Source organism: Callithrix jacchus, chromosome 19 (assembly GCF_049354715.1).
Source record: "Callithrix jacchus isolate 240 chromosome 19, calJac240_pri, whole genome shotgun sequence".
Classification (NCBI taxonomy): domain Eukaryota; kingdom Metazoa; phylum Chordata; class Mammalia; order Primates; family Cebidae; genus Callithrix; species Callithrix jacchus.
The window spans coordinates 35,554,370-35,579,471 of NC_133520.1; the positions used below are offsets into that span (position 1 = coordinate 35,554,370).

General features: G+C 46.7%; 1 protein-coding gene across 1 annotated transcript in view; it reads right to left on the reverse strand.

Moving 5' to 3' along the window:
* PLXNA2 (plexin A2) overlaps positions 1-25,102 on the reverse strand; it is a 223,882-nt gene that overhangs the window by 169,152 nt on the left and 29,628 nt on the right. The window contains exon 3 of the mRNA XM_035280804.3: positions 20,587-20,769. Within this exon, the coding sequence (XP_035136695.1) occupies positions 20,587-20,769 (183 nt within the window). The remainder of the gene's footprint in view (positions 1-20,586; positions 20,770-25,102) is intronic.

Sequence of the window (25,102 nt, forward strand, 5' to 3'; positions counted from 1 at the left end):
CAATCCATAAGTATTCCCTCGTTGCCAAGTACTGCACTAAAAGACTTACACAACTGACCTTATTTAACTTTTGGAGCAACTCTGCAAGGCAGGTATCATCATTCTCAGTTTGCAAATGAAGAAGCCAAAGCTCAGTGAGACTGATTTGTCCAATATCATCATCTCCTTAGATGATAGGATTTGAACCACGATAGTCTGCTGCCGAAGTCCATATTCTTCCCACTATACACAGAGCTCCTGTCCAAACAGCCTGCCAGTCAGGAGCTGCAAATAAAATCCAACACCTCCTACAGCATGCTCTAAATCAGCACGAGGAGAAGCTGGAGGTTGGCAGAGAGCAGATCTTTATCAAGACATTTCAGGAGCAGGAGAAATATCTCCACCCTCTTCCCAGCCAAAAGTGTGATTGTGTGTGTAAGATGAGACATATTTTGGGGTGGGGGAAGGAGGGTGGAATCTCAAGCTAAAATTACCACTCACACCAAAGCAAACCTGAAGGCAAACTGGGGCCTCAAGGATTTTGTTCAATTGTGTATGTGTGTGTATGTGAGTATAGATGCCAGACTGGGAGAGAAGGAGGCAGAAAAGGGATTTTTTTTTCATTCCCAGTGGCAGTTATAAACCTTTTCCTCCCAAAACACATGCTTCTCCCTCACTTATTTCGTGTTTTCTCCTTTCTGATCTTGTGCAGAGAACTAGCATGCTTTCATAGACTAGTAGACTTTGGGGCTAGAAGACCTGGGTTTGCTTTTCAAATCTACTACCTACTGAGTTGTTTAGTAACTACATATTCTGTGAGTAAATGAGAAAATAATTTAATCTCCCTGAGTGTTTTCTCATCTCAAAAAATATAGTACCTATGTTGCAGGGCTGCTAGAAAGATCAAATGAAGAGTGCTTAGCACAGTGCTTGGCACAGAGGTGACGCTCCAGAAATGGTGGTTGCCTCTATTAGGGTTTCTCAACCTCAGTACTACTGACATCGTGGACCAGATCATTCTTCATTGTGGGGAGGAAGTCCTGTGCGTTGCAGGATGATTAGCAGTATCCCTGGTCTCTACCCTCTCGATGCCAATACCTTTCTCTGCCCCAGACATAGCAATCAAAATATATCTCCGGATACTGCCAAATGCCCGCAAAATCACCGCCAGTTGGAAACCACTGGCTTGAGGTAATTAATACTGATATGAGCAACTAGTAATACATGTTTGACAGCACACAGTAGGCCCATATGTAACAGCCATTTTTTTGAATGAGTGAGTGAATAATTGTATGAATGAACACAGTAATAATGGGCATTGCTCTGCATCTCTGAACCTTCGGGGGCAGTACAGTTTACTCAGTCCTGGATCCCCGAAGGTCGATGGAATCCTCTGTAGTTGTCTTTCAGCGCAGACCTGGCATCTGGTGGGATTTGCAGATGGGGCACTGACGGGTGACGGAGGCTATGAGCTAAGTGAGGCTAAAGGATTTTTCCCTCTGGAAAGGGCAGTCCCAAAAGGGTTTGGCTGCAGCACTGCTGGCTTGAATTTCTGCGTATGAGACGTGACTGCCTGAATCATGTGCACTCCCCAAGAACGTTGTTCTTTGCCAATACCTTTCTCTGCCCCAAACACTGGGTTTGGGGATGGTATGTGTGTGTGTGTGTGTGTGCGCGCACGCGCGTGCACACGCAGATGCGTGTTTGTGTGTATATATGGCAGGTGGTAAATGTGGTACAGGCATGTCTTGTCCTGCTGCCATGGACACTGGGTTTGGGGATGGTGTGTGTGTGTGTGTGTGTGTGTGTGTGTGTGCACGCAGATGCGTGTTTGTGTGTATATATGGCAGGTAGTAAGTGTGGTGCAAGTATGTCTTGTCCTGCTGCCATGGACACTGGGTTTGGGGATGGTGTGTGTGTGTGTGTGTGTGCACGCAGATGCGTGTTTGTGTGTATATATGGCAGGTAGTAAGTGTGGTGCAAGTATGTCTTGTCCTGCTGCCATGGACACTGGGTTTGGGGATGGTGTGTGTGTGTGTGTGTGTGTGCGCGCGCGTGCGCATGCAGATGCGTGTTTGTGTGTATATATGGCAGGTGGTAAATGTGGTACAGGCATGTCTTGTCCTGCTGCCATGGACACTGGGTTTGGGGATGGGGTGTGTGTGGGTGTGGGTGTGGGTGTATGGCAGCTGGTGAGTGTGGTGCAGGTATGCCTATGTGGTGCCGGTTATATAACACATGATGATCAAGCAGACCTAAAATGTCATCATCTGCCATTTGAACCTTTTTTATAAGCAGCAAAAAACATCATTCTCCTAACCCTAACTGATGAAATAGATAGATGAAAACAATGAAAGTAAGATGCGTTGATTGAAGGAGGGTGGAGTTGGGAGTTGAGAGTGGCCACCTAGAGCTCAAAGGTACACTGTTTAAAAACCATTAGACGCAGGTTCTTAATATTTTAGGGTCATAAACAGCTTTGAGAATCTAAGTAAGCAATGGGCCCACTACACACAAAAAAATCTAAAGATATAAATGTTTGCAAAACATTTTTCTGGTAGATCGCGAACCCGCTGAATCCTGGAACATGGATGAAAAACCCTGTGCATCCAACTACTGCAATATTCTGTTCTTACCGATTTTGCAAGGGAGGGTTATAAGGTTTTGGCTGCTGCAGCACAGCGAATGATGAAACCCAGATAGTCCTGGCATGGCTCTGTTAGCTCAAAGACAGCAGAGGCCCAAGGTTTGGAAAGCACAACCCTTTTTGTGCTCACATTTCTATGACAAGGGCATTGGTGTTAACATTACTTCCTCATAGCCCTAGGGTCCCTTGGTGCCAGAGATAATTTGTTTTTCTGTTTCCACAGTGGCCTAATGCTACTTAGCTCACACATCTGGGTAATGATTAGTGTGGACAAAGGATGGGCATCCAGGTTCTAATCTCAGTGTCATTACTGGGTGATAGTGACAAATCACTTGCCCATTCTGGCCAGTTTCTTCACCCCTAATATCACAGCCTGTGGGATTCTTAGGGTTACAAGATGAGATCAAAATGGGAAATATATATATATATATATATATATATATATATATATATATATATATATATTTGTGAAAGCTCTTTATAAAACTGAAACCAATGAACAAGTTTAAGGGCATTATTATTATCTTGCATTTAAGAGAATGACAAGGAGATTCATACCAAGAGAATTGCTCTGAGGCCTTGGAGCCAGGGAGGGTAATAAAGATCCCTTTTACTTGGAAAAGGAAAATTGATGCCCAGGATATGGAAGAAAATCGTCCGGGCTGGGTGCAGTGGCTCACACCTATAGTCCCAGGACTCTAGGAGGCCCAGGCAGGAGGATCACTGAAGCACAAGAGATTGAGGCTGTAGTGAGCTATGATTGCACAACGCATTGCAACTGGGGTAACAGAGGTGGGGAGTGTGGTGCAGATATGGCTGTTACCCAGAGTACATAACATGTGATGATTAAGCAGAGCTAAAATGTCATCATATCTGCCATTTGCACCGTTTTTTAAAAACAAAAACATCATATTCCTAACCCTAATAGATGAAATAGATAGATGAAATAGATGTCTCTAAAAATATTTTTAATGTAAAATAAATAACTATAAGTTTTATTTAAAAATTTTTTTTTAAATGAAAAACACTTGTCCAGGATCATTCACCCGAGAGTCCTGGGGGTGGGAAGTTAAGGAGGTTCATGGCTTAGGGCACATAGCTCTGGACAACCCAGCAATGGTTTGTAATCCTGGAGTCATTTACTCCATCTTTTTAGGCTGATCCCTCAGCCAAGGAAAGAGACTGAGAAGAGCCTCTTGCCGCAGTTCCCCTGGTATTTTGTGCTCAGGTTGAGGCCCCTGTCTGCTACTAGATGCAAATCAATTTCCAAGTTCACAGTGATGGGAAAACTAGAAGGCTCTTCATAAGGTCTACCTGCTGTTAATGAGCTGATCAGGGGGAAAAGGCCGAGTGAAAATGAACAATCACTACCTAGAGTCACCGGAGTGCTCCATGCAGCCTGTCCGATGTATGTATTTTATGCAGTGCTCAGGCTGCCGGTGCCTGAAGGCAGGTTTATGAGATTAAAGCCCAGTGCCCAATAAATAATTTAGCAGCTTACTGCAAAAAAAACATACATGCAGTATAATAGCGACTATCTCCAGCAGTCTGATGTGTACATACATTTTAAATGCACACCACTTTCATCTACATGTCTCCATTTGATGTGGAGTCCAAAACCAAATAAGGAAAAGAAAAGAACACCATTACCTCCATTCTGTCTATACATCCTGCCACCGAGATGGGGCAGATGAGAAGAAAAACCACACGATGCAGTCATTATTCAGGGCTTTGCTTGCTGTCCCTCTCCACCTCCCAGACCCTCCACTGCCTTCTTTGCTTTCGATTACTGTTTTCGTGTGTGTCAGAAGAATCAGAATCTCCACTGTTCTAGTATTCATTCAGAATTTGGCTTTCTTTTCCCAGTGGTACCTTTTCTGGAGCAAAGTTGGCTCATGGTGCTGTTTCCTACAGTGTCCAATGTGACTTGCTCGTGAGTACAGCTCAAAAGGTAGTATAAATAAGTACCACCACCATGGCCACCAGAGTGCAGGCTGAAGGCTGAATAACTCAGAAGTAGCGGTGATGGATTGGTAAGGCTTGAACTTGGCAACAAGGGAGCGGAAGAGTACTGGAGAAGGGAGGAGGAAGGGGTAGGAGTGGGTGTGTCACAAGAAGAGTAAGTGGGAGAAGGCAGAGAAACTTGCAAGAAGTTGCTCCAAGATCTAGAAGCATCAGGAAGTGAGTGGCATGTAGTGATCTAGGTAGCAGCATGAGCTAGCAGGAGAAGATGATGCCAAAGCGAGCCTTCTGATTGGAAAGTTTGCTGGTTCTGATCACAGTTAAGGGATGCATGGCTTCACTGGGGGAGACAGGCATGAGGGAGAGTGGTAAAACTTCCCTCTAGTTTTTGTGATCTAAGAGGGTGGCAACCACTCTGCCCTGGTCTCTTGACTCTCCTTCTGTGAGTAGGGGAGACCCACAGACATACCAGGCACTGGGCTTGTACAAGACTCCACCAAGCTTATCCCACCCCCTGCTTTTTGCACCTCCATGGCCTTGGCTACATTTACTGCCAGTGGCTGTGGTTTATCTCCCATTGTTTATGGCCTGGGACAGGCTGCCTACAAATAGCTCCCCAAAGAGTGGGGAGATTCAGGCATCTGCCATTCTGTGAAGCTCTTTCCAGAAATGAAAAGGACAGTCATAAAATGTGTTTTGGGGGGGGTTCAGGGTGGGTAACATGCATCATAAAAAGCGTAATGGACTAATGCTAATACACAGACTGGCTGCAGCCCAGGGGTGTCTGCTGAGCTCAGACATAAATACTGGGGAGGCACCAAGGAGACAGATTTTTTATTTCTTTGATTTGATGGTGGGGGGAGGTTGGGCATATTTTTTCCTTCATTTCTCTGTCTATGACCATTCCTCTGGGGATACCACCAATCTGTCTGAGACTGAAACTCCCCAACATTTTACAGCTTCAAGGGGGGCAGCAATTAGATTACTGGGAAGACTAGAGGTGCAAGGAAGGTGGTGGGTACATGATATGGCCTCGGGAGGGAGTCTAATTTGGGGGTTTGGTTGTGCCATACAAGATCTTGCTAGTGACAAGATAACCGAAGAGAGTGAAAATAGTTACGTCGAGTGTGTGACTGAATGCCTCTATGAGTAACAGTGAACTTTCCCAACATCAGGCACGTTTCCAATATTGCAGGAACTGATGAATGTTTTCTATTTAGTTGGAACCAAAACAACAGCAACACCAACAATCACCCAGCTGGAATCCCATCCCTGCTCAACTTCAGGTACGAAAAGTAAAATACCTGTTTGGTAATTAATAAAAAATTCAAGTACTTGAGGACTCAACCAAACACACTGTTTCCTAGGGTTTTATGTTAAAAAATACCCACGTTCTCTGCTAATATTGGCCATTGGCCAATTGCTCTCTAGCCACACACTTACTCTTAAGCATGCATTTACACAGAGTGGGTAAATATACAGTGTATCTGTGGGGCAGAGGACGTAAGTGAATGCAAATCCTGTGTTTTAGTTTTAGTTTTGGGTAGCCTTAGTTTTGGATGCTACTGAGATGCTCTTGCTCCTTTTTCCCTATCATGGAGGGGCTGAACACCTGTGAGTTTGTGGTGGGGTCCTGAAAATTGAATTGGAGAATGGACTCAGTCCACGTAAGACACTGGGTTAACTGAGATGAAAGAGAAACAGCAGAAAGCACAGCGGGGTGGGGGTGAAACCTCCTGCTTACCCTTGTGTGTGGAGAGAAAAGACTGGAGGCATTTGGAATTCAGATTCCATTGCGCCATTTGCTTTGGAGAAATTAATTTTCCATGTGTTGTCCCTGAGAATGGGTGGAAAATAAAGTGGTATTCAGCAGAATGAGTGACAAAAGACGGAGTGGAGGTTAAAAAGAAAGCTATCTCTTTTGTCCTTTGTATATGGGTATATGTGAGGACAAAGAAAAAGAGGAGAGCGGGGAATTGTATTAGGTGTACTAGACCTGTGCTAAGAGATTTTGATGCTTATTGAAACTTATTATAATCTTTCTGAAGTAGGTATTATTATCCCCATTTTAAAGACGAGAACTCTCAACTCTGAATTGTTGAGAGTTAAATAACTTGGCCAAGGTCACGTACTTAGTAAACAGTGGAGTTAGGACTTGAACTCAAATCATTGTCTTCTCTCAACAATTTAAAAATATGAAAGAAAAAAAATCAGTAAATGATGGTTTAGAAGAAAAATTACTTTCAGTCTGAAGATCAAAAGAGCAAGGACTAATGCATCCCTTGTGCCAACTGGTACAAATTATTATTCTAAGTGATAAAGGGAGGTCACCACATGTGCCATTGTTGGTAAAGGGTTAGATAGCCCCATTCACCCTCAGCCCACATGTGATTACTCAGGCTGAGGGTCAATGGGTCATTGACAGTCACGGAAGCTGAACTGGGGGCTAATTGCAGGAAAAGACTGGGTTTCCCAGTGACTAAATGTGCTGCATATGTACCTAGAAAAGAATCACGACATGAAAGAGAGCTCATCCTTCCCCACCATGTGCAGCAATGAGCTCTATTACGTGTGAAGTTAATGGGTTCTCTGAGGCCCAGGGAGCTCTCTGGATGGGGACCCTTGGAATCATTTGTCAGTAGGGGATATCATCATCCACCTAGAAATGAGGCCCAGCCGGGCCCATCAATAGGTGTTTGGCTCAGCCTCTTTGAAACAAGCTTAGGGTGTGAGGAAAATTCCTCTTCCCTTAGTTGGCTAGTCTCAGCCTACCTTGACTCTCATTAGGTTAGACATAAAGCAGAACTTCCTGGCTATGAGCTGTCTGAAGCTTGGCCATGAGCAACCAACATTGGCTCTGGCACATCCTTTCCTAAAGAAGTGCAGCAGAGACACCGAATTGCTGCCCACAGCACTGGGTAGGAGTGAACCCTCCCTCCAGCCTCACCTTTGCTTGCTGGTATTTCAGTAAAAGGCCCAATACAAATATAGAATGTATAATTTTCGCATCATTCTTGGCAAATCCCAGGTGCGCCCCATTAGCAGAGTTCCAAGGATGCCATTTTCTATCAAGAAAAAGACACGCTGCATCGGAGTGCTTAGCTCAGGACCCTATTAATAGCAATCCTAATTATATGGCTGCAAATTTAATTCATAGCAATGATTAGTGTCAGAATCAAAGGCATCAGGCATCAATATTGATGGAATTGCATAAGCCCTATAAACAGAGAACAAGCATTCGGGCCCATCCCCCAGCAGTGGTCTGCTGTTAACTATTGCATTAATGTCTCTTCCAATTTTGCCAGATCAAAATGACTCCATTTCTCAGTGTTCTCCTCCTCCCTACTGAAACCTTTGCCTGGCCAGCTCTGAATGGGTATGACTGGCACACAAAAGATCCCAGACAATGTCTTTGAAGAAGAGCCCGGGGGCTCCAAGGGATGCATGGGTGATGGGCCCCGGCCCCACGCTTTACCCAGCAGCTTTTGGCCTTGTCAGCAACACTCCTTTGTCTCTCCTTCAGAAAGCTCACGGCAAACAATGATGCCTGGAGAAAGGGGGACTGTGTGTGGCACAAAAGGCTGCCACCCCGTCCATTGTGACCCAGGCTGAGAGGGGTGGGGAGGTGGAGGAGGAGGCCCGAGGAGAGGGAAGCAAGCAAGACAGCGTGTGCCGAGGTGACAGCCGCTGTGTCCCGGCTTCCAGGGCACCTTCACTCAAAAGAGAAGAGGTGGCCCTTCTCTCCTCCTATGCATCTCCTTGCCGCTCTCCATCAGGCAGGTGGTCAGCTACATTCGGATGAATGGAAGCGTAGAGAAGTTCAACTGAATGCTAAAAAGTTAGTGGTTAAAAGCACAGGTCTGGGGTCAGAGAGCTCTGGATTCAAATCCCAACTCCCCAAGGAGCAGCAGTGTGACTCTGCCAAGTTACTTAGTTTTGTTGAGCCTCAGCTTGCTATATGTAAAACGGAAATAAGACTAATCATTTTTACAATTTGCAAGGGTTAATGAGGCTTAACTGAACCAAAACAAAACACTTAGCTCAGGGCTTCACAACTAGTAAGTGCTTAATTTATAGTGGATCCCTTACACCTACCCCCATCCGAAAAAATGGCATTCCTAGAGAGAGGACTAACATGTAAGACTTGAGGGTTCCAATTCAGTGTTCTTCTGATTTGTCAGAACTTCTTAGCCCTGAGGCAAGAACTTAAGTAGGCCTCCCTGCTGGGCAGGTTCTGGTATGAGCTATCTCATACCAGAGACAGCTGTCACATGGAGTGAGGGCTTAGGGATGCTGGTTACCCTAGATCAAGTTTGCATGGTCAGGCCGGGTACAGGAAGCTCAGTTGGACTCTTAGCTCCAGGGGAAGTAATCCCTAGATCAATTTTAACCTCTGCATAGGAAATGCCTGCATGCTACAGAGAGGCTGAGGTCCATCTGACGTTTCGTGCAGAAAGACTGTTCTTTAAAATGATATAGAGAAGGCCAGGAGCAGTGACTCACGCCTGTAATTCCAGCACTTTGGGAGGCCGAGGCGGGTGGATCACGAGGTCAAGACATCGAGACCATCTCGTCAACATAGTGAAATGCCGTCTCTACTAAAAATACAAAAAATTAGCTGGGCATGGTGGCGTGTGCCTATAATCCCAGCTACTCAGGAGGCTGAGGCAGGAGAATTGCCTGAACCCAGGAGGCGGAGGTTGCAGTGAGCCGAGATTGTGCCATTGCACGCCAGCCTGGGTAACAAGAGCGAAACTCTGTCTCAAAAAAAAAAAAAAAAAAAAAAAAAAGGTATAGAGAAGGGCCCAAAAATTGGAATTCAAAAACCTGGATTCTAATCTTGCCTCTGTGGGTAAGAACCCGGGTGAGTTTCAGCAGATCACTCTACCCTTCCAGGCCTCAGCTGTCTCATCCATAAAATAGAACAATACACATCTTACTTGTCCAAAGTCAGTAGACCAGACCAGTTTTCTGAGGTTGCCTCCAGCTATGAAATCTATGATACACATTTCAGGGAAGACTCTTGATCTTGACTAATAGTGTGAACCTTCTCTCCTGGGGGCCTTAACCCCAATTCCCCAGCCTCTTTACCTGAATTGTCAAGCACGGGAATCCCAGATTTGTTATTAAAGCCTGTCAATGCCCTTTCTCCTTCCAGATTAGCGGGGAGACGCTCAGGCTTTGCCATAGAAACCAGAACACAGGGTAGGATGGGGATGGCTGATTGGGACAATCCCAGTGGCACCAACTCCTGACCTTCTTTCCCACCTTGGAGTCTAGAAAACTTTTTGGAGGCTGAGTCCAGGAGATAGGTGGAACCCCAGGAAGAGACTTAGCAGGCCAGAGCTCCAGATTCATCTTCACCACTTTCAACTCCATGTACTTTCTACTTCCCTGGACAGAGGGGGCGCATGTTAGCACGAAGGAAAGAGACGTTCAAGTAGCCATAAGCTCTTAGCTTGATCATCTGGGGCTACACAAGTGACTTAGATATAGGCTGGGCACATCTCAACCCTGAAGTGTTTGTAGTTCTGGTTCCAATTTCTGCATCTTCCCTTGATTTACGACTTGACTCTAGGTAAACCCATAATCTCTGAATTTCAGAATCACCATCTGCAACAGAGCAGTGAAATATCCCAATCCCTTTATTTCTTTATTTTTGAGACGGAGTCTCGCTCTATGGCCTAGGCTGCTGTGCAGTGGTGCAATCTCAGCTCCCTGCAACCTCCATATCCTGGGTTCAAGGGATTCTCTTGTCTCCTGCCTCAGCCTCCCAAGTAGTAGCTGGGATTACAGGTGCCTGCCACCAGGCCCACCTAATTTTTTTTTTTTTGTATTTTTAGTAGAGACACGGTTTCACCATGTTGGCCAGGCTGGTTTCAAATTCCTGACCTCAGGTGATCCACCCACCTCCACCTCCCAAAGTGCTGGGATTACAGTCATGAGCCACGGTGCCTAGCCTCCAATCCTTCTTGATCATCTGAAAATTATATGGGATTTTTTTTTTTTTTTGAGACGGAATTTCACTGTTGTTACCCAGACTGGAGTGCTAATGGCATGATCTCAGCTCACTGCAACCTCTGCCTCCTGGGTTCAAGCAATCCTCCTGCCTCAGCCTCCCGAGTAGCTGGGACTACAGGCACGCGCCACCATGCCCAGCTAATTTTTGTATTTTTAGTAGAGATGGGGTTTCACCTTGTTGACCAGGATGGTCTCGATCTCTTGACCTCGTGATCCACCCGCCTCAGCCTCCCAAAGTGCTGGGATTATAGGCGTGAGCCACCGCGCCCGGCCAGTTATATGGGATTAATGAATCAAAGAGAATTTGGAACTCTGGCAGAAAAACATAATCCTAGTACAGGAGTGGTAGTGGTAACACTGGCAGGAGGAGTCACTCTAGCAGTAATAGAGGCGGTAGCAGCGATGACTGCCATTTATTAAGCATCTACTACGTCAAGATCTGCAGTAGGTATTATATATCCTCCATGTCTGATAGGCATAGCAATCTTGCCAGGCAGGCATGGGTGATCCAGATGAGTAAACTCAGGTCCCCTCAGATCACGCAATTCATCCGAGGCAGAGCTGCGTAGCACCAGGATATTGTGGTTGGTGTGGAGGCATGCAAAGGGAGAGAATGGGCCCATTTTAGTTAATTCTGCAAAGCTGCAACAGCGGAACTGACACTTCCCCAGCCCCACCCTGGGGAGGGGGTCAGTATATATTGTTTCGTGATATGAGACTCGGAAAACCTCTCACTGGTGACTAATGCAACTGGATGCCAAAGTCCAGCAGGATTAGATTAGTTCGGCTCAGCTGGTCCCGTCTTCTAAGTATTTTTTCCCATGACTCAGGGCTGGGGGTAGGGGGCAGGATTCTCTTCGTCTAACTGACCTTACAAACATGTCACTGAAAAGGAGCCTGATCTGACAGCTTCACTACCCCAGGGAGCCAGGGAAGAAGTAGGGTTTTGGGGAAGCCTCAAGATAGCAGTAATAATAGAAAGCTCTTTTGTGCCAAGGACTATGTTAAACACTTTTTACACATGATTTTTTTTAAATCCTTACAACAAACATGCAGTGTTTATTACTACCCCACTCTACAAAAAAAAAAATTGAGGTTCACAAGTTAGTCACAATTGTTGTAATGTTTAAGTGCACATATGCTCATGTGCCCAAGCTGTGTGTGCACTCCATCCCTTCCACGAATTATTTCTTTATGATCTATTTTTTTCCTTAGCACTTATCACCGTCTAAACATACTAGACCTTGTGCTTACTTATGTTGTTTGTTTGACTTCCCACATTAAGATATAATCTCCATCAGGGCAGGCATTTTTCTTTTTTTGAGATTAACTCTCACTCTATCCCCCAGCCTGGAGTGCAGTGGCACAATCTCTGCTCACTACAACCGCCACCTCCCAGGTTCAAGCAATTCTCCCACCTCAGCCTCCTGAGTAGCTGGGTTTATAGGCATGTGTCACCATTCCTGGTGAATTTTTGTACTTTTAGTAGAGATGGGGTTTCACCATGTTGACCAGGATGGTCTTGAACTCCTGACCTCAGGTGATCTGCCCGCCTTGCCCTCCCAAAGTGCTGGCATTACAGGTGTAAGCCACTATGGCTCGCCAGGGCAAGCATTTTTGACATTTTTTTCTTTTTTCTTTTTTGAGATGGAGTTTCACTCTTGTTGCCCATGGTAGAGTGCAGTGGTGCAATCTCGCCTCACTGCAATCTCTGCCTCCCAGGTTCAAGCGATTCTCCTGTCTCAGCCTCCTGAGTAGCTGGGATTACAGGCATGTGCTACCATGCTAAGCTAATTTTGTATTTTTACTAGAGACGGGGTTTCTCCATGTTGGTCAGGCTGGTCTCGAACTCCTGACCTCAGGTGATCCACCCACCTCGGCCTCCCAAAGTGCTGGGATTACAAGCGTGAGCCACCTCGCCCAGCCAACAATTTTCTACTGCTTTACACCAAGCTCCTGGCACATAGTAGCTATTCAATAAATGTCGGTTCAATAATGAATTATTTCGTTTAATGCTTATTGTAATCATATGATGCAGGTGCAAGAATTGTCCTCCTTTTCTATTGAGGAATTGAAGCTCAGAGGTCACACAGCTAGTAGGATGGAGTCAGGACTGGGTATCTCCTAAACCCCTATACTCTTTGTTATGCAAACTGGTCCCTATTTGAAGGCAGGAGAGGGGACCAGTTGGTCTTTGTAAGTCCCTTCCAACTCAGAGATCTATGTCTATCTTCCAAATCCACAGACAAGCAAGGCTTAATGGCATAAAAATGTATATGGTCTGTATTTTCCTAAAGATAAGACCTCTGTAAACACCAGCACCGTGGCCACTTGAAAATTTTGCATAGCCTATTTGGGTCACCTTAATTCTGTGAGCTTGAGTCATTACTCCCATCCCCCCGTCCCCAAAACACAGTTCTCTGTGTTTCACCTGCTCTGCAATAAAGCCCAGAGCTACAGGAGCTCCCTGTTAAGACTGCAAAACAGCCAGCTGAATACACAGCCCGATGCCTCATACAAGAGTAGTCCAAGATTGAAGTGTGTTAGAAACTACACAAAAAGTACAAAAAGTAAATGAGTCCTTAGTTTCTCCCCTTTCACTATGGCTCTGGGAGATCAGGACCTCCCTCCCTGGGGTCTGCTGGGGATCTGGATAGAGCCCATATCCTCCGTCTACACCTGCCACAGCCAAGCAAGGAGATGGTGCTGGCTAGAGTGTTTGTGTCAAGGGGGGTGGGAGTCGGGGGATTCTGTAAATATGCCCCTTTCTTGTGCCAACCAAATGCAGCCTTTCCCAGATTTCAGAAGACCAGTTCTGGGGACCCAAGAGGCCTATAAAACAACAAAACAAACAGCGAGCTTGGCGGCGGGAGCCCGGGCAGGGAGCCAAACTCATTACTAAGGATGTGGTGGTGAGCTCCCTGAGCCACCACCCTCCCCTTCCATGCAGGCTCTGGGGAAGGGCAGAGGGTCTGTGCACCCCACCACCCCAGTCCCCAGCATTGCTGAGAGCCCTGGGAGAGTTAGGATATCGGTCGGGCCATCTCAGGTCCCAGGAGAGCCACTGGGTCTCTTAGACGTGGACCTGTAGCTCCGGCTGTTTACTCAATCAAGGGTTCACACTGAGAGACAAGTGAATCATTTCCACTCAGAGGAATGAGTGGCTATTGTTTAGTGGGGTTGGCACAGAGAGAAAGGCATGTTTCTCAGTTTTTCATCCAACTTGGCCTTCCGTCCGCCAAGGCAACTCCACCCCATGAGGGGAGCCAAGTAACAGGTTAGTGTGTCTGGGGAGAAGGTCTAAAGGCCAATGTCAATATTGGCATTGGAGGGTGAGGGTGAGCCTATAACCTTGGGCAAGACATTTCGTATAGCTATGGCTCAGTTTCCTACATCTGTAAAATGGGGTAGAGATGCAGGGGCAATCGGCATGCTCAGTTGAAGTATTTGAGGAAGATGGAAGGAACCACGGAAAGGTATCTTGTAAACAGTCAGTGTTATCAAATAACATAATAATCCCAGGGCTGGGGGGAGTTAACACTCTGGTGCTCCTGATGGATTCTTTCCGACGCCAAAGCTGCTGTTGCAAGCAGCTCACAGTTTTCCTGGCTTTGCTTAGTAAATGGTTTGTGCGATTACAAAGAGGAGAACAGAATTGGGAAGTCAGGGCTTCCTGCGGGCTGGGGACTGGAGACCTTGGGTTGGTATGTCCCTTAGGAAAAGGCAGAAAGGATTTTTTTAAGGATTTCACAGGCATTTCAGTGGCCACCATTAGCTAACGGGAAAGAAGGCAGTGTCAGCATAAGCCCGGGCTCTCCCCAGAGCTTAGAAAGCCTCTGAGGATTTGCAAAGATGTCCCAGGAGCCCTAGAAACAGAGGTTGGTGGGGAAAGCGTGGTTCCCTGGGCATTCTTGTTGGCTTCCCTGCTATACACCAGCCTGCATCTGATCCAGGTGAAGCAGATGGCTATCTGTGCTGCTCTAGGGCCCTCCAGGCAACAGTGTAAATGCTGTCCCCTTCTTCCAGCCAACATTTCCGAGATTACCACCCCACCCTTTTCCAGATGTTGTTAACCAGAAAACAAACTCCTTTCCTGTTACCCACCAGAAGTTGTCCTGTTTCCTTGACTCCTCAGGCCACTGCCACAGCAACCCTCCTCCTCCCTGCACCGACCTACCCAACTCATCATACCTTCCTTCCTTTGCAACCTTTGCAACCAGCCATATTAACAGGAGTCACTGTCGGTGTCTGCTTCTATTTCAATTAACACAAATAGATGTCTGGCATAGAATAGGCACCCAATACATTTGAGATCACTTTCATGAGCACCTAATATGTATCTGGCAGTGGGGATGGGATGACGAATGTGAAAAGGAAGGTCCCTGACCTCAAGGACCTGTGAATCTCAAGAGAGGTGGACACCTTAGCAGCTACTTCCTTGTCATATGCTGTGGGGTCTAGGAGGATGGTATGCACAGTGGTCAAAGTGACAGGGTAAAGGACATGTCACAGTGCTTGAGCAGCAGAAGTTTTTGGTGGGGAGAGAAAAGAGAGCCAGCAGCGTCTGCTGCTTTTAAGGTTCCTGGGACTGAGGGGCTAGAGAGCTCTGGCAAAACACTACCCTCCAGCTTCTGCAAGGAACCCTGTAGGGATGTGAAACCTGGGCTGAGGCAGCAGTTCAGCAGCTGCAAATGAACGGAAGAAACCAAAGGAACTTCACCCTGGACCTGAGACAGTCCTTCCTTCCATTGTCCCGGCATCTTTCCCTTGCTCAGCTTGACACCTTCCCTCTTTTGCCTTATGGCATGTATTTGATTTGCCTCCTGTGTCCCCCCTGAAACCCAGAAAATCCCGTAAAAGGAGTTTCCAGTTCCTGTTGCCACTCTTCCTCCAGCTGCTTTGGTGTTTGCACTCAATCTCTATCATCTGGATTTCCACCACCTGTTCTTAACCAGGAGGGATGCTGTCAGGAGGAACTGGACCCAGGCCCCAGATACCCTGCTTTTCCCTCCCCTACATCTTCCCCCAGGTCTGCCTGTCCTCACTGTCCTGGCCATGCCTCACCCTGTCAGTGCCAAGTCCCTCCTTCCTGACCCTGAGGGGCTTTCTGCTATACTGGGGGCAGGCTCAGAGGCAGCCTCACTTCAAAGCCCACATCCAGGGGGCCTTGGCTTTTCTCTTTCTGCTCCTGTCCTCTGCCTCACCCTGTCCTCTTTCATCACACACTTCACTGACAGAGCCAGAGAAATAGTGATGGCATCATTGCAAAGACTGTGAGATGTGAGGCAGGAGTCCCCTTGGCAGCACCTCTGATTGGTGACCATCCAGTCTCTGCCTGCATATTTCCACTGACTAGGACCTCATCCCCTCCTGAATCAGCTCTTTCCATCATGGGACAGTCTAGCTGTAAGAAACTTCTTCCTTATATGAAGGGGAAAACTGCTTTGCTGTCACGCCTACCCAGTGGCCCTATTCTGCCCTCTGGGGCCAAAATGAATAAGCCTAATTCATCTTCCATAGCTTAATGGCTAAGCCTGCCGATTATAAAACCAGATAATCACGGTTCACGTCCTAGCTCTGCCATTTTGTTTGCTGTGTGGCTTTATTGTTATTTTTTAACCTTTCTTGGCCTCCATTTCCTCATCTTTAAAATGGAGGTGATAACAGCACCTACCTCACAGAGTTATACAAGGAGTAAATGAGTTAATAGATACAAAGCTCTTCAATAGCATGTGACACATAATAAGTGCTCACTAAATTATGTTATCTAAAGAGAGCTGTTCTATGTCCTGCTTTATTCACCCTTTTTCCTTCACATAGCATGAGTCACACATCCGTCCAGCTCTGATTTATCTGGCACTTGAGTTAGCTTAACACCCTCTTGTGATGTTATCTCCAAGGTAAAGTGGAGTCACTGTGTCTCGTGACATACAAGCTGTTCTTCTATTATCGTGATGAAGACTAACTTTGCTGAAGCAATATATCACACAGTTGGTTCATGTCAACCTCATGGTTAGCTAAAATCCCAAGATCCTTTTCACTTGATCTCCTTAGGTCTTAAAGCCTCACAGGGCTCTCCCGCCCCTCTAACCTGTTCAAGTCTTCCAAGCTCCTCTGCATGTTGGAACTTCATTGCATGTGCTTTGTACCTTCTCAGTGTGGCACCCAAGGTCTAGAATACTCTTCTCTCCCCCAGCTCACCAGTTCATCTGTCTCCTCTAGTCTATAAGCAGACCCTGGTAATTTTCCTCTTCAGTAAAGCCTTGTAGACTGATCACACTATAGTTGCTGTCTTGCTTGAATTGTTCCACCCTTATGGTGAATCTTTGCATGTCTTCTTATCCCCTTAGCTTATGCAAGCATTGCACATATAGGTTTTTTTGTCCATTTGTTTCTTTGCTTTTTTGAGATGGAGTCTTGCTCTATTGCCCAGGCTAGAGTGCAATAGCATGATCTTGGCTCACTGCAGCCTCCACCTCCTGGGTTCACGTGATTCTCCCGCCTCAGCCTCCCAAGTAGCTGGGACTTCGGTTATATACCACCACACCCAGCTACTTTTTGTATTTTCAGTAGAGACAGGTTTCACCATGTTGGTCAGGCTGGTCGTGAACTCCTGACCTTAGGTGATTCATCCGCCTTGGCCTCCCAGAGTGCTGGGATTACAGGCGTGAGCCACCGCACCCAGCCTCACACATAGGTTTTGGGGACTTAACCTTATTTTGTCTGTCCCTTCCACACGTTTGGAGCTCAGAAGGCAGTGGTCTTATCTAGGGTGCTCTCTAGGCGTCTTGCAGAGAGCAGTGGATACGCAGTTATGTGACAGCACATGAGAGTGCCCTGTGGTCCTGTCACTTCTAACAAATCTCTGCTTCCTCTAAACTTCCATACACAGGGACATCCTGTTCCTACAGGCAACAGTGGATGGGGGTTGGACAGCCTGACAGACGCCGGGCCAGGCAGGGAAGAAGTGAGTTAGTTCTGACGTACCCGGCTTCCCTTCCCTCTCCAAACTCTTAGCTATTTTTTTTTCTTTACTTTCCTTCCTGTGTTGAAAGAGCTATGGGGCTTGGACCATAGTTGGGTTTCCTGGGGACATTCCATAAATTCTTCATGGGTTATTTCTCTGGAGAGGGGTGGGAGCAAGTAAGCTGGTAGACGGGAGGCCAGCAGGGACCTGGGTATGAATGTCAAGTAGCTCAAAGCAGCGTGGGTGGGAAGGAAGGGTGAGTTGCACAGAGGAGGAAGGAGGGGTGTCATGAGCTCATAGAAACTGCCAAAGAAAGGCCAAGCAAAGAGTAAGAAGCAGCAGCCAACTCGCAGGTCAGAACAAGCTGTGGGTAGCCACGCCCCCAGCTTTGCTCTTGAACTTGCTGACTTGTCTCCACAGTAACTTGTCCGTCAGGGTTTCAATAGGGCCAGGAGAACTTGGCCAACTCAGGTGTGTGACTTGGAAAGACGCCAAGCAGACCCCGATGTGTGCTGTGCACGATGCATGGAGATACAGGGAAGGTCAACGCAAGGTCCCTTTGTGTCTGGCTGGGTCCCTTTTCCTTTATTCACTTCTCATCCATCCATTCAGCAAACGCTGACTCCTTAATTCACATCTAGATTTGAAGAGAGTGAAGGCACTAGCCCCTAGCTGACCTCTGTAGCAAGCCTGGACCTGAAGATCCTTCTCAGTCTCCCTCCCTGGGCTCTAGAGCTGCTTCTTTAAGTAAAACGGTGCCAAATTGGGTGTCAAGTCAATAAGCAACTTGTCCTAGATCTCTATGCTTGGGCAAGTCAATTTTCTTCTCTGGGCCTCAGTTTCCCGGTCAAATAATGAGAGTATTGGGGCAGGTGATCTCTAAAGTTTCTTAAAGAATGGTTCTATTTTTCACAGCAGTTCTGAGGCCTATCCCATGAGTGAACACTTGGTGAAGGGATTAAGAGGGGAAAAGAGAACAGTCCGTAAAGCATGACCCCTACCTTTCATAGCACTTTTAAGAGAATCAAGGAGACAGAGTGGCGCACATGACCTGGGACAGTGACTGAAGGTGGGGAAAGGTGCTGTCACCAGTGTGTGTGGCTTCTGCTGGCCCTTAGAGAGCCTGTGTGTCATCTAGGAAAAGGTGGTCCCTATGGGGAGATGACTTAGAGGAGTCCCACCGGGCAGGTGTCTATACCACAGGGTACATGATGAGACAGGGAGAGCACAGGCTGGATTTCAACTCCCACTAGACCTTTAGCCTGATCCTCCTCGGCCAGGCACAATTTCCCTGACTGGATGTGGTGGTCCTGGCTGAGCAGGGAAGTAGCCAGCCTCAGGGGTCCAAGCCGAACTGCTTCCTGGTAGAAGCCACTTTTATTTATTTTTATTTTTTATTTTATTTTTTGAGACAAAGTCTCTCTCTGTCACCCAAGCTGGAGTGCAGTGGTGTGATCCTGGCTCACTGCAACCTCTGCCTCCCAGGTTCAAGCGATTCTCCAGCCTCAGCCTCCCAAGTAGCTGGGACTACAGGCATGCACCACTGTGTCCGGCTAATTTTTTTGCGGGGGTGGGAGTGGGAATTTTTGGTAGAGATGGAGTTTCACCATGTTGGCCAGGCTGGTCTCAAACTCCTAACCTCAGGTGATCTGGCTGCGTCAGCCTCCCAAAATGCTGAGATTACAGGGGTGAGCTACCACACCCAGCCAGAAGCCACTTTTAAATCTTAGCAGAATTTCACAGACCAACTCCTTCCCTTCCCATTTTAGAACAGAAAATGCAAGGACCACATTCTTTCTCTCTCCCATGTGCTGAAAAGCCAAGCTAAGGTCCCTAGTCTCAGGCAGAGTGAAGGGCACAGAAGAGGAACATGTAGGCACCTCCACAGTGAGCAAGGAAATGGTTAAATGGCTTTGGTATCATGAGAACCAAAAGAAGCCTGGAGAGTTTAGCACTGCCAGGTGAACCCTGGCCAGTTCTTCTCACCTCCTTTGGCAGTCATTCAGAACAAGCAGAACATGGAAATTCTTCCTCGGGCTCACTCCAGGTTACCCTTCTTCCACATTCCCAAACAACATCCCTCCCAAGGGTCTAAATGGATTAGGAGGAAAGAGCTCCAGGGTGATGTCAGCATCAAAGGGTGAGACGCAGTGAGGTCTTGCGTGTTCCTTGATCCACAGGTGCTGGGACCAGGGAAAGGTGGTGGGAGGGTGCGCTTGGGAAAAGGGGATTAGCTGAGACCGGAAAGAATGTGGCTGCTATAATCCCACATAATGAACCAGACTATGCTTCCTCTCTGCACCCTAGGCACTAGACAAGCAGGTACAAGCTGTTGGCTTCAGCCTGCCTCACAAGAGGCCTCCCATGCTGCCAGCCCCAGACAGCCTGTGCCCTCCAGCTGGCAGAAGTGCCCAGGGAGGCACAAGGTAAAATGTGTACTTCTGCCTGGCAGCTCACATCTAGGTGGGGAGCTGGGAAGGGAAGAGTCTGTGATTGCAGGAAGAGGAAAGACAGGGGAATGGACTCTGCTTCAGGCATGTATGCCATCAGAGAGCAGCACCCACCGTTTGCCCAGGTCTTAGAACGGGGACCAGTAATCTGCTTCAACCAACTCTGGATTCAACAAAGACCAGTACGATCGACTTTGCAGGTCCTAGGGAGGGATCTGCGATGTTGGAGATGTATCATGTACATCATCAAAAACTTAGTTTTACTTGATTTGGGAAGGAAGAGCAATTTTTTTTCCCCTTTTGCAGATATACCTTCTTCAAGTTTGGAAAATATTGATATATGCTTGCATCCTTTACATACCCAATGACCAATGGCTGGAGGAAGTAGCTAGAAGAGAAGTCGCAAAGCTGGCCCCTTCTTACCTCCACATTTCACCTTCATTCCCCACCAAAATAAAAAGTTGCCTGTAGTTAAATCTCCACCAACAGCTACCTTCTAAGAGAGATTCTCTGCTGAGAAGCTGAATAGCATTGAGGCATCTGAGCTCATAGACTCTTACCTTTTTCAGCTTGCCACTCTTAGTCCCCACAAAAACCACGCTGTAGCCATTGTAAACGTAGGAGGCCACTGAGGTCATGCGGTCCCGGCTGGTGGTGTACAGGGTCAGGCCCTCCACTGGAGTTGAGCCTCCAAGCGGCTGGTTGATGTCCAGTCCACAGAAGTTATCATCAATGGGAACCGGCTGGAGGGAAGGGGAAGGAACTGGGGTGAGTAACAGTGGAGGCATGGTGGAGTCTCTATGCAACCCATATCCCCAACTTCCAGCCTTAAGACACCAGGCCTCAGAGGGGCAGACATGGGATTTCAGGGCCCTAACACATGCTGCAGACAAAAACTCCTAGCCAGCTCACCCACAAATTCCATATTGGTTCTTATGAAGCCAGACGAAAGAACAGGCAACAACCTTCCACTCACCTGGAGTCACCTGCCTCTACCTTTCGGCCGGGAGAACCAGGGTCAATTTGTAAAGCTAATTGCCTGAACTCATTTTCTATTTATTTTAAGGTCCCTCAGGACCATAGCATTCTGTGGGGATCTTTCTATTTCAGACAAGAGTTTCTGGCCGGTCGCGGTGGCTCAGGCCTGTAATCCCAGCACTTTGGGAGGCCAAGGTGGGTGGATCACAAAGTCAAGAGATCGAGACCATCCTGGTCAACATTGTGAAATCCCGTCCTACTAAAAACACAAAAAAATTAGCTGGGCATGGTGGCACGTGCCTGTAATCTCAGCTACTCAGGAGGCTGAGGCAGGAGAATTGCCTGAACCCAGGAGGCGGAGGTTGTGGCGAGCCGAGATTGCGGCATCGCACTCCAGCCTGGGTAACAAGAGCGAAACTCCGTCTCAAAAGAAAAAAAAAAAAGAGTTTCTTCAGTGGATAATCAGCTTAAAGGCAACATCACAAGATTTCCACCAGCCCTAAGAGGATTTCTTGTTTGTTTCTTGGGCTGTGGGGTCTCCCTTTGGGCTCAAGAGATTTTAGGCCATTCAACTACCCTGTTGTTAAATATTCACCACCATGTCACCATGGGAATTCTAGCTTCCTACTATCTAACATACTGGAAAGAGATAAGTGTCGTAATAATACTGGACAGTACCATATACTTTAGAAAAGTTTATCTACATATGTCTCAGTTTCTTCCTTTGGAATAACAACTGCCCACCTTTCTGATAGAATTGTGAAGGAACAAATGAAAGAATGTCTGCAAAGGATTTGTGTTAAGTTGTCCAACTGTCTCCACTCTCGTGCATTACAGATCTTCAGCAATGTTTGGGTAAATAGAACTATGAGAGAATTCCGGAGGTGGTGTCCTTCGTATTCCAGCCTTTGAGGAGAGTGGTGGTGTGGCTCCATAATGTATCTGTCAGGAGAGACTGGAGCACGTCTGAAAGAAGATCACCTTGAGCAAGTGAAAAAAAAAAATTGCTGGGCAGAAAGTAGGAAGATCTTTATCCTATCCCCTGTTCTGCCACTAACTGGCTATGAAAACTGGACCAGTAGGGTCCTCTTGTAGGGCTGTTAAAGGGAATGATAAATTGATGATTTCTAATATCTCAAGAAAGACCTTAGGTCTCTCATCTAAGAGAGAATGAAAGACAAAGACTGCAATGCTTCCTGAGGCAGAGGCTGCTGAGGGGTTTGCATTCTGTACACAGTACCCAGCATGGGGCTGAGCCAGAATGGGTGCTCTGACATGCCCCAGTTAATGGCACGATGTGGAATCCTGTGGCAAAGGCTTCAGGCTCTGGGCCAGAAAGAGCCCTGCATCCTGTGGCAGCTGTTCCTTCTGGGTCTGCAAAGGCATCCCAGAGGAGGAAGGAAATGGCTGTCTAGGAATCATAGAAAGCAGTAGAGCAGACTGCCCCTGTTCCCTTCAGCCTCCTCCTCTCAACCTCACCAGGGAAGAGCAGGCTGACACATCATCACTCGTTGACAGCCTAATTTCTTTGGAATAATTGGTTTATAAGTTATGGCATGTGATTTAAAAACAAAAAAAACCAGGGACTTCCCTTCGTCTTCTCAGTCCCAAAGGAAGCAGAGGCTCAGTTTTTGTGGCTCCATAGTGTTTTGCAGAGAGCTGCTGCTTCTGCTACTGGTAGGAATGATGGTACCACACTGGTGTGTATATATTCTTCAGGAAAGGAAACACATTTTTAGGTTTAGATGACTTTTGAATCCAGGATAAGATGGAGCCCCAAAGAGCAGAAGGAACGGGTTTCTCAGGAAGGGAGTGAAACTGTGGTATGCTGAAGCCAGCTCACAGGAGATAACTGTGCATTCAGTGGCATCCCATGATGCTTGAAATCAGTCATGATAGGAGTATTTACACCATGGCAATTGGCAGAGGCTAAAAACCAGAGCTTCCCTCTCCCTCCACTGCCTACATAGAGCCAGTTATTTAATATTTACCAGCACATCACCGGAGCCAACCACAGGAATTCTATCTCCCCAGAAAGGTGGGTCAGAGTTATTAGCTACATATTTTACATTTTGTACTTATTTTCCTCATCTCATCCCTACACCATAGGCAGCAACTGCCCTGGTTAAGACAAAAGCAATCCACCTTTTAGTCCTTTCTCTGCTGAAATCAGCTGTGTGACCTTGATATGTCATGTACCCTGTCTCAGCTTCAGTTTTCTCATCTGTAAGGTAAAAGTATTGGACCAGGTAATTGTCAACCTTCCTTTGAGCTCTAAAGGTCCTTAATTTCATGGCCTCCATTTATTTCCCACTTTCTGCAGGGCTGGTAAGGCCACAGAGTCTGAGCACAGGCATAGCCCAAGCCAGCTTTTGAGAAATGACAACAGAAGCAAAAACCTGGTAATCCTGGATTTTGCTACCATCTTATTGGTTCTAAAGTCTCCAGAACTACAAAAAAAAAAAAAAAAAAAAAAGATTTGTTCGCAGCCGAAACCTCCTCCGTTTCTTTTTAAATATATTGTCAGATATTCCCAGACACCTGATGTACCTTTACTTTTGCTCAAATGGCGAGAGCTTGGTGTATGGCTTTTCTTGGAAACAGACATAGAAAGAGCTTGGACTAAGAGGTAATACAGGGGAACTAAATTCAAATCTCTGCTTTACCACTACGGCTGTGGAGATCTGAGCAACTTGCTTAGTTTTTGTGAGTCTTTGTTTTTTTATCTGTAAAATGGGGATGATCACTCTTGCTTTATGGGGTCATTGTGAAGAGCAAGTGAGATAACACTTAAATGGCCAAGCTTAGCCTTTAGGACATAGCTGCTAGTCAATGAGTGACAGCTCCCTTCTTCCTCCCTTTTCTGGGATCATAGCTCAAACTTTCGCCCTGAGAGTTCCATGTTATTCCAGAGTCATGTTAAAATCAAGCTCTGGGACCTCGGCATCTTTCATTTATCCTTATTCTCGTTTAAGTCCACCAAAATGTCTCTGGATCCCTAGGTCTTGGTCCTTTGGACTGTCAGGATCTTTAAGGGGCCATTCTTCTTGCAGTCCCCTGCACCAGAAGGATGTGGTGCTGAAGGCGGGGAGGCAAGGGGCTCCCCACTCTGAGGTCCTGGCGCCACTCACTGTCACCTCTCTCCTGGTGCCTTTGCTGTCCTTTTGTAACTAGCCCAGGCTTGTCTCTCTGTGCTGGAGCAGAGAAGAGTGTCATCTTCCTCTTTCCTCTGGCTCAGAAGCAGGCAGGAATCAGCAGTTTCCTACTGACAAGGCCCCCTCTGGGTTATGGGAACTAGGCTGGACGCCGCAAGGGTTTAACCTTTACAGAGGGTTACAACTCCTCCCCACTTCTCCCCATTGGTTAGAGCCAGTGGCCATAGAGTTTTGCTGCTAAAAAAAAAAAAAAAAAAAAAAAATTAGAGACTCTCTAGTCCAGCTTCCTCATCTTACAAAAGCAGGTAACTAAGAAAATACCTGGCTTTTTATTACTGTGATTAATGTTAATAATCATAGCTGCCTATTTATTGAATGCTTATTATGTTCCAGGTATTGTGCTAAGCACTCTACATAAATTTTCCATTCGATCCTCATAATCACCATGAAAAGAAGATAATATTATCTCTGTTTTAAAGATGAAAAAATTACAGCTCGGACCAGGTACATAACTTGCCCAAAGTCACACAAGGAGTAAGTGCTAGGACTGATTTTTAATCCCGTCCGTTTTACTTCAAAGCCTTAACCACGACACCATGCAAATGACAGGAGTAGAAACGGAGCTTTGAGAGGATGTTTTCTCGCTTCAGGTACTGGTGTTTGGTCACTGCAACCTCTGCCTCCTGGATTCAAGCAATTCTCCTGACTCAGCCTCCTGAGTATCTGGGATCACAGGTGCCTGCCACTACTCCTGGCTCTGTTTTGTATTTTTAGTAGGGACGGGGTTTCACCATGTTGGCCAGGCTTGGTGATGGCAGGCACCTCAATTTAGAGTACTCAGAAGATGGCCATATGGGCCCCTTGGTCTCATGTAATTTTTCTAGGCTACAGATCCAGAGCCCTCAGCACTGTGTACAAGAAACTTACTTTTCCTTTGTCACGC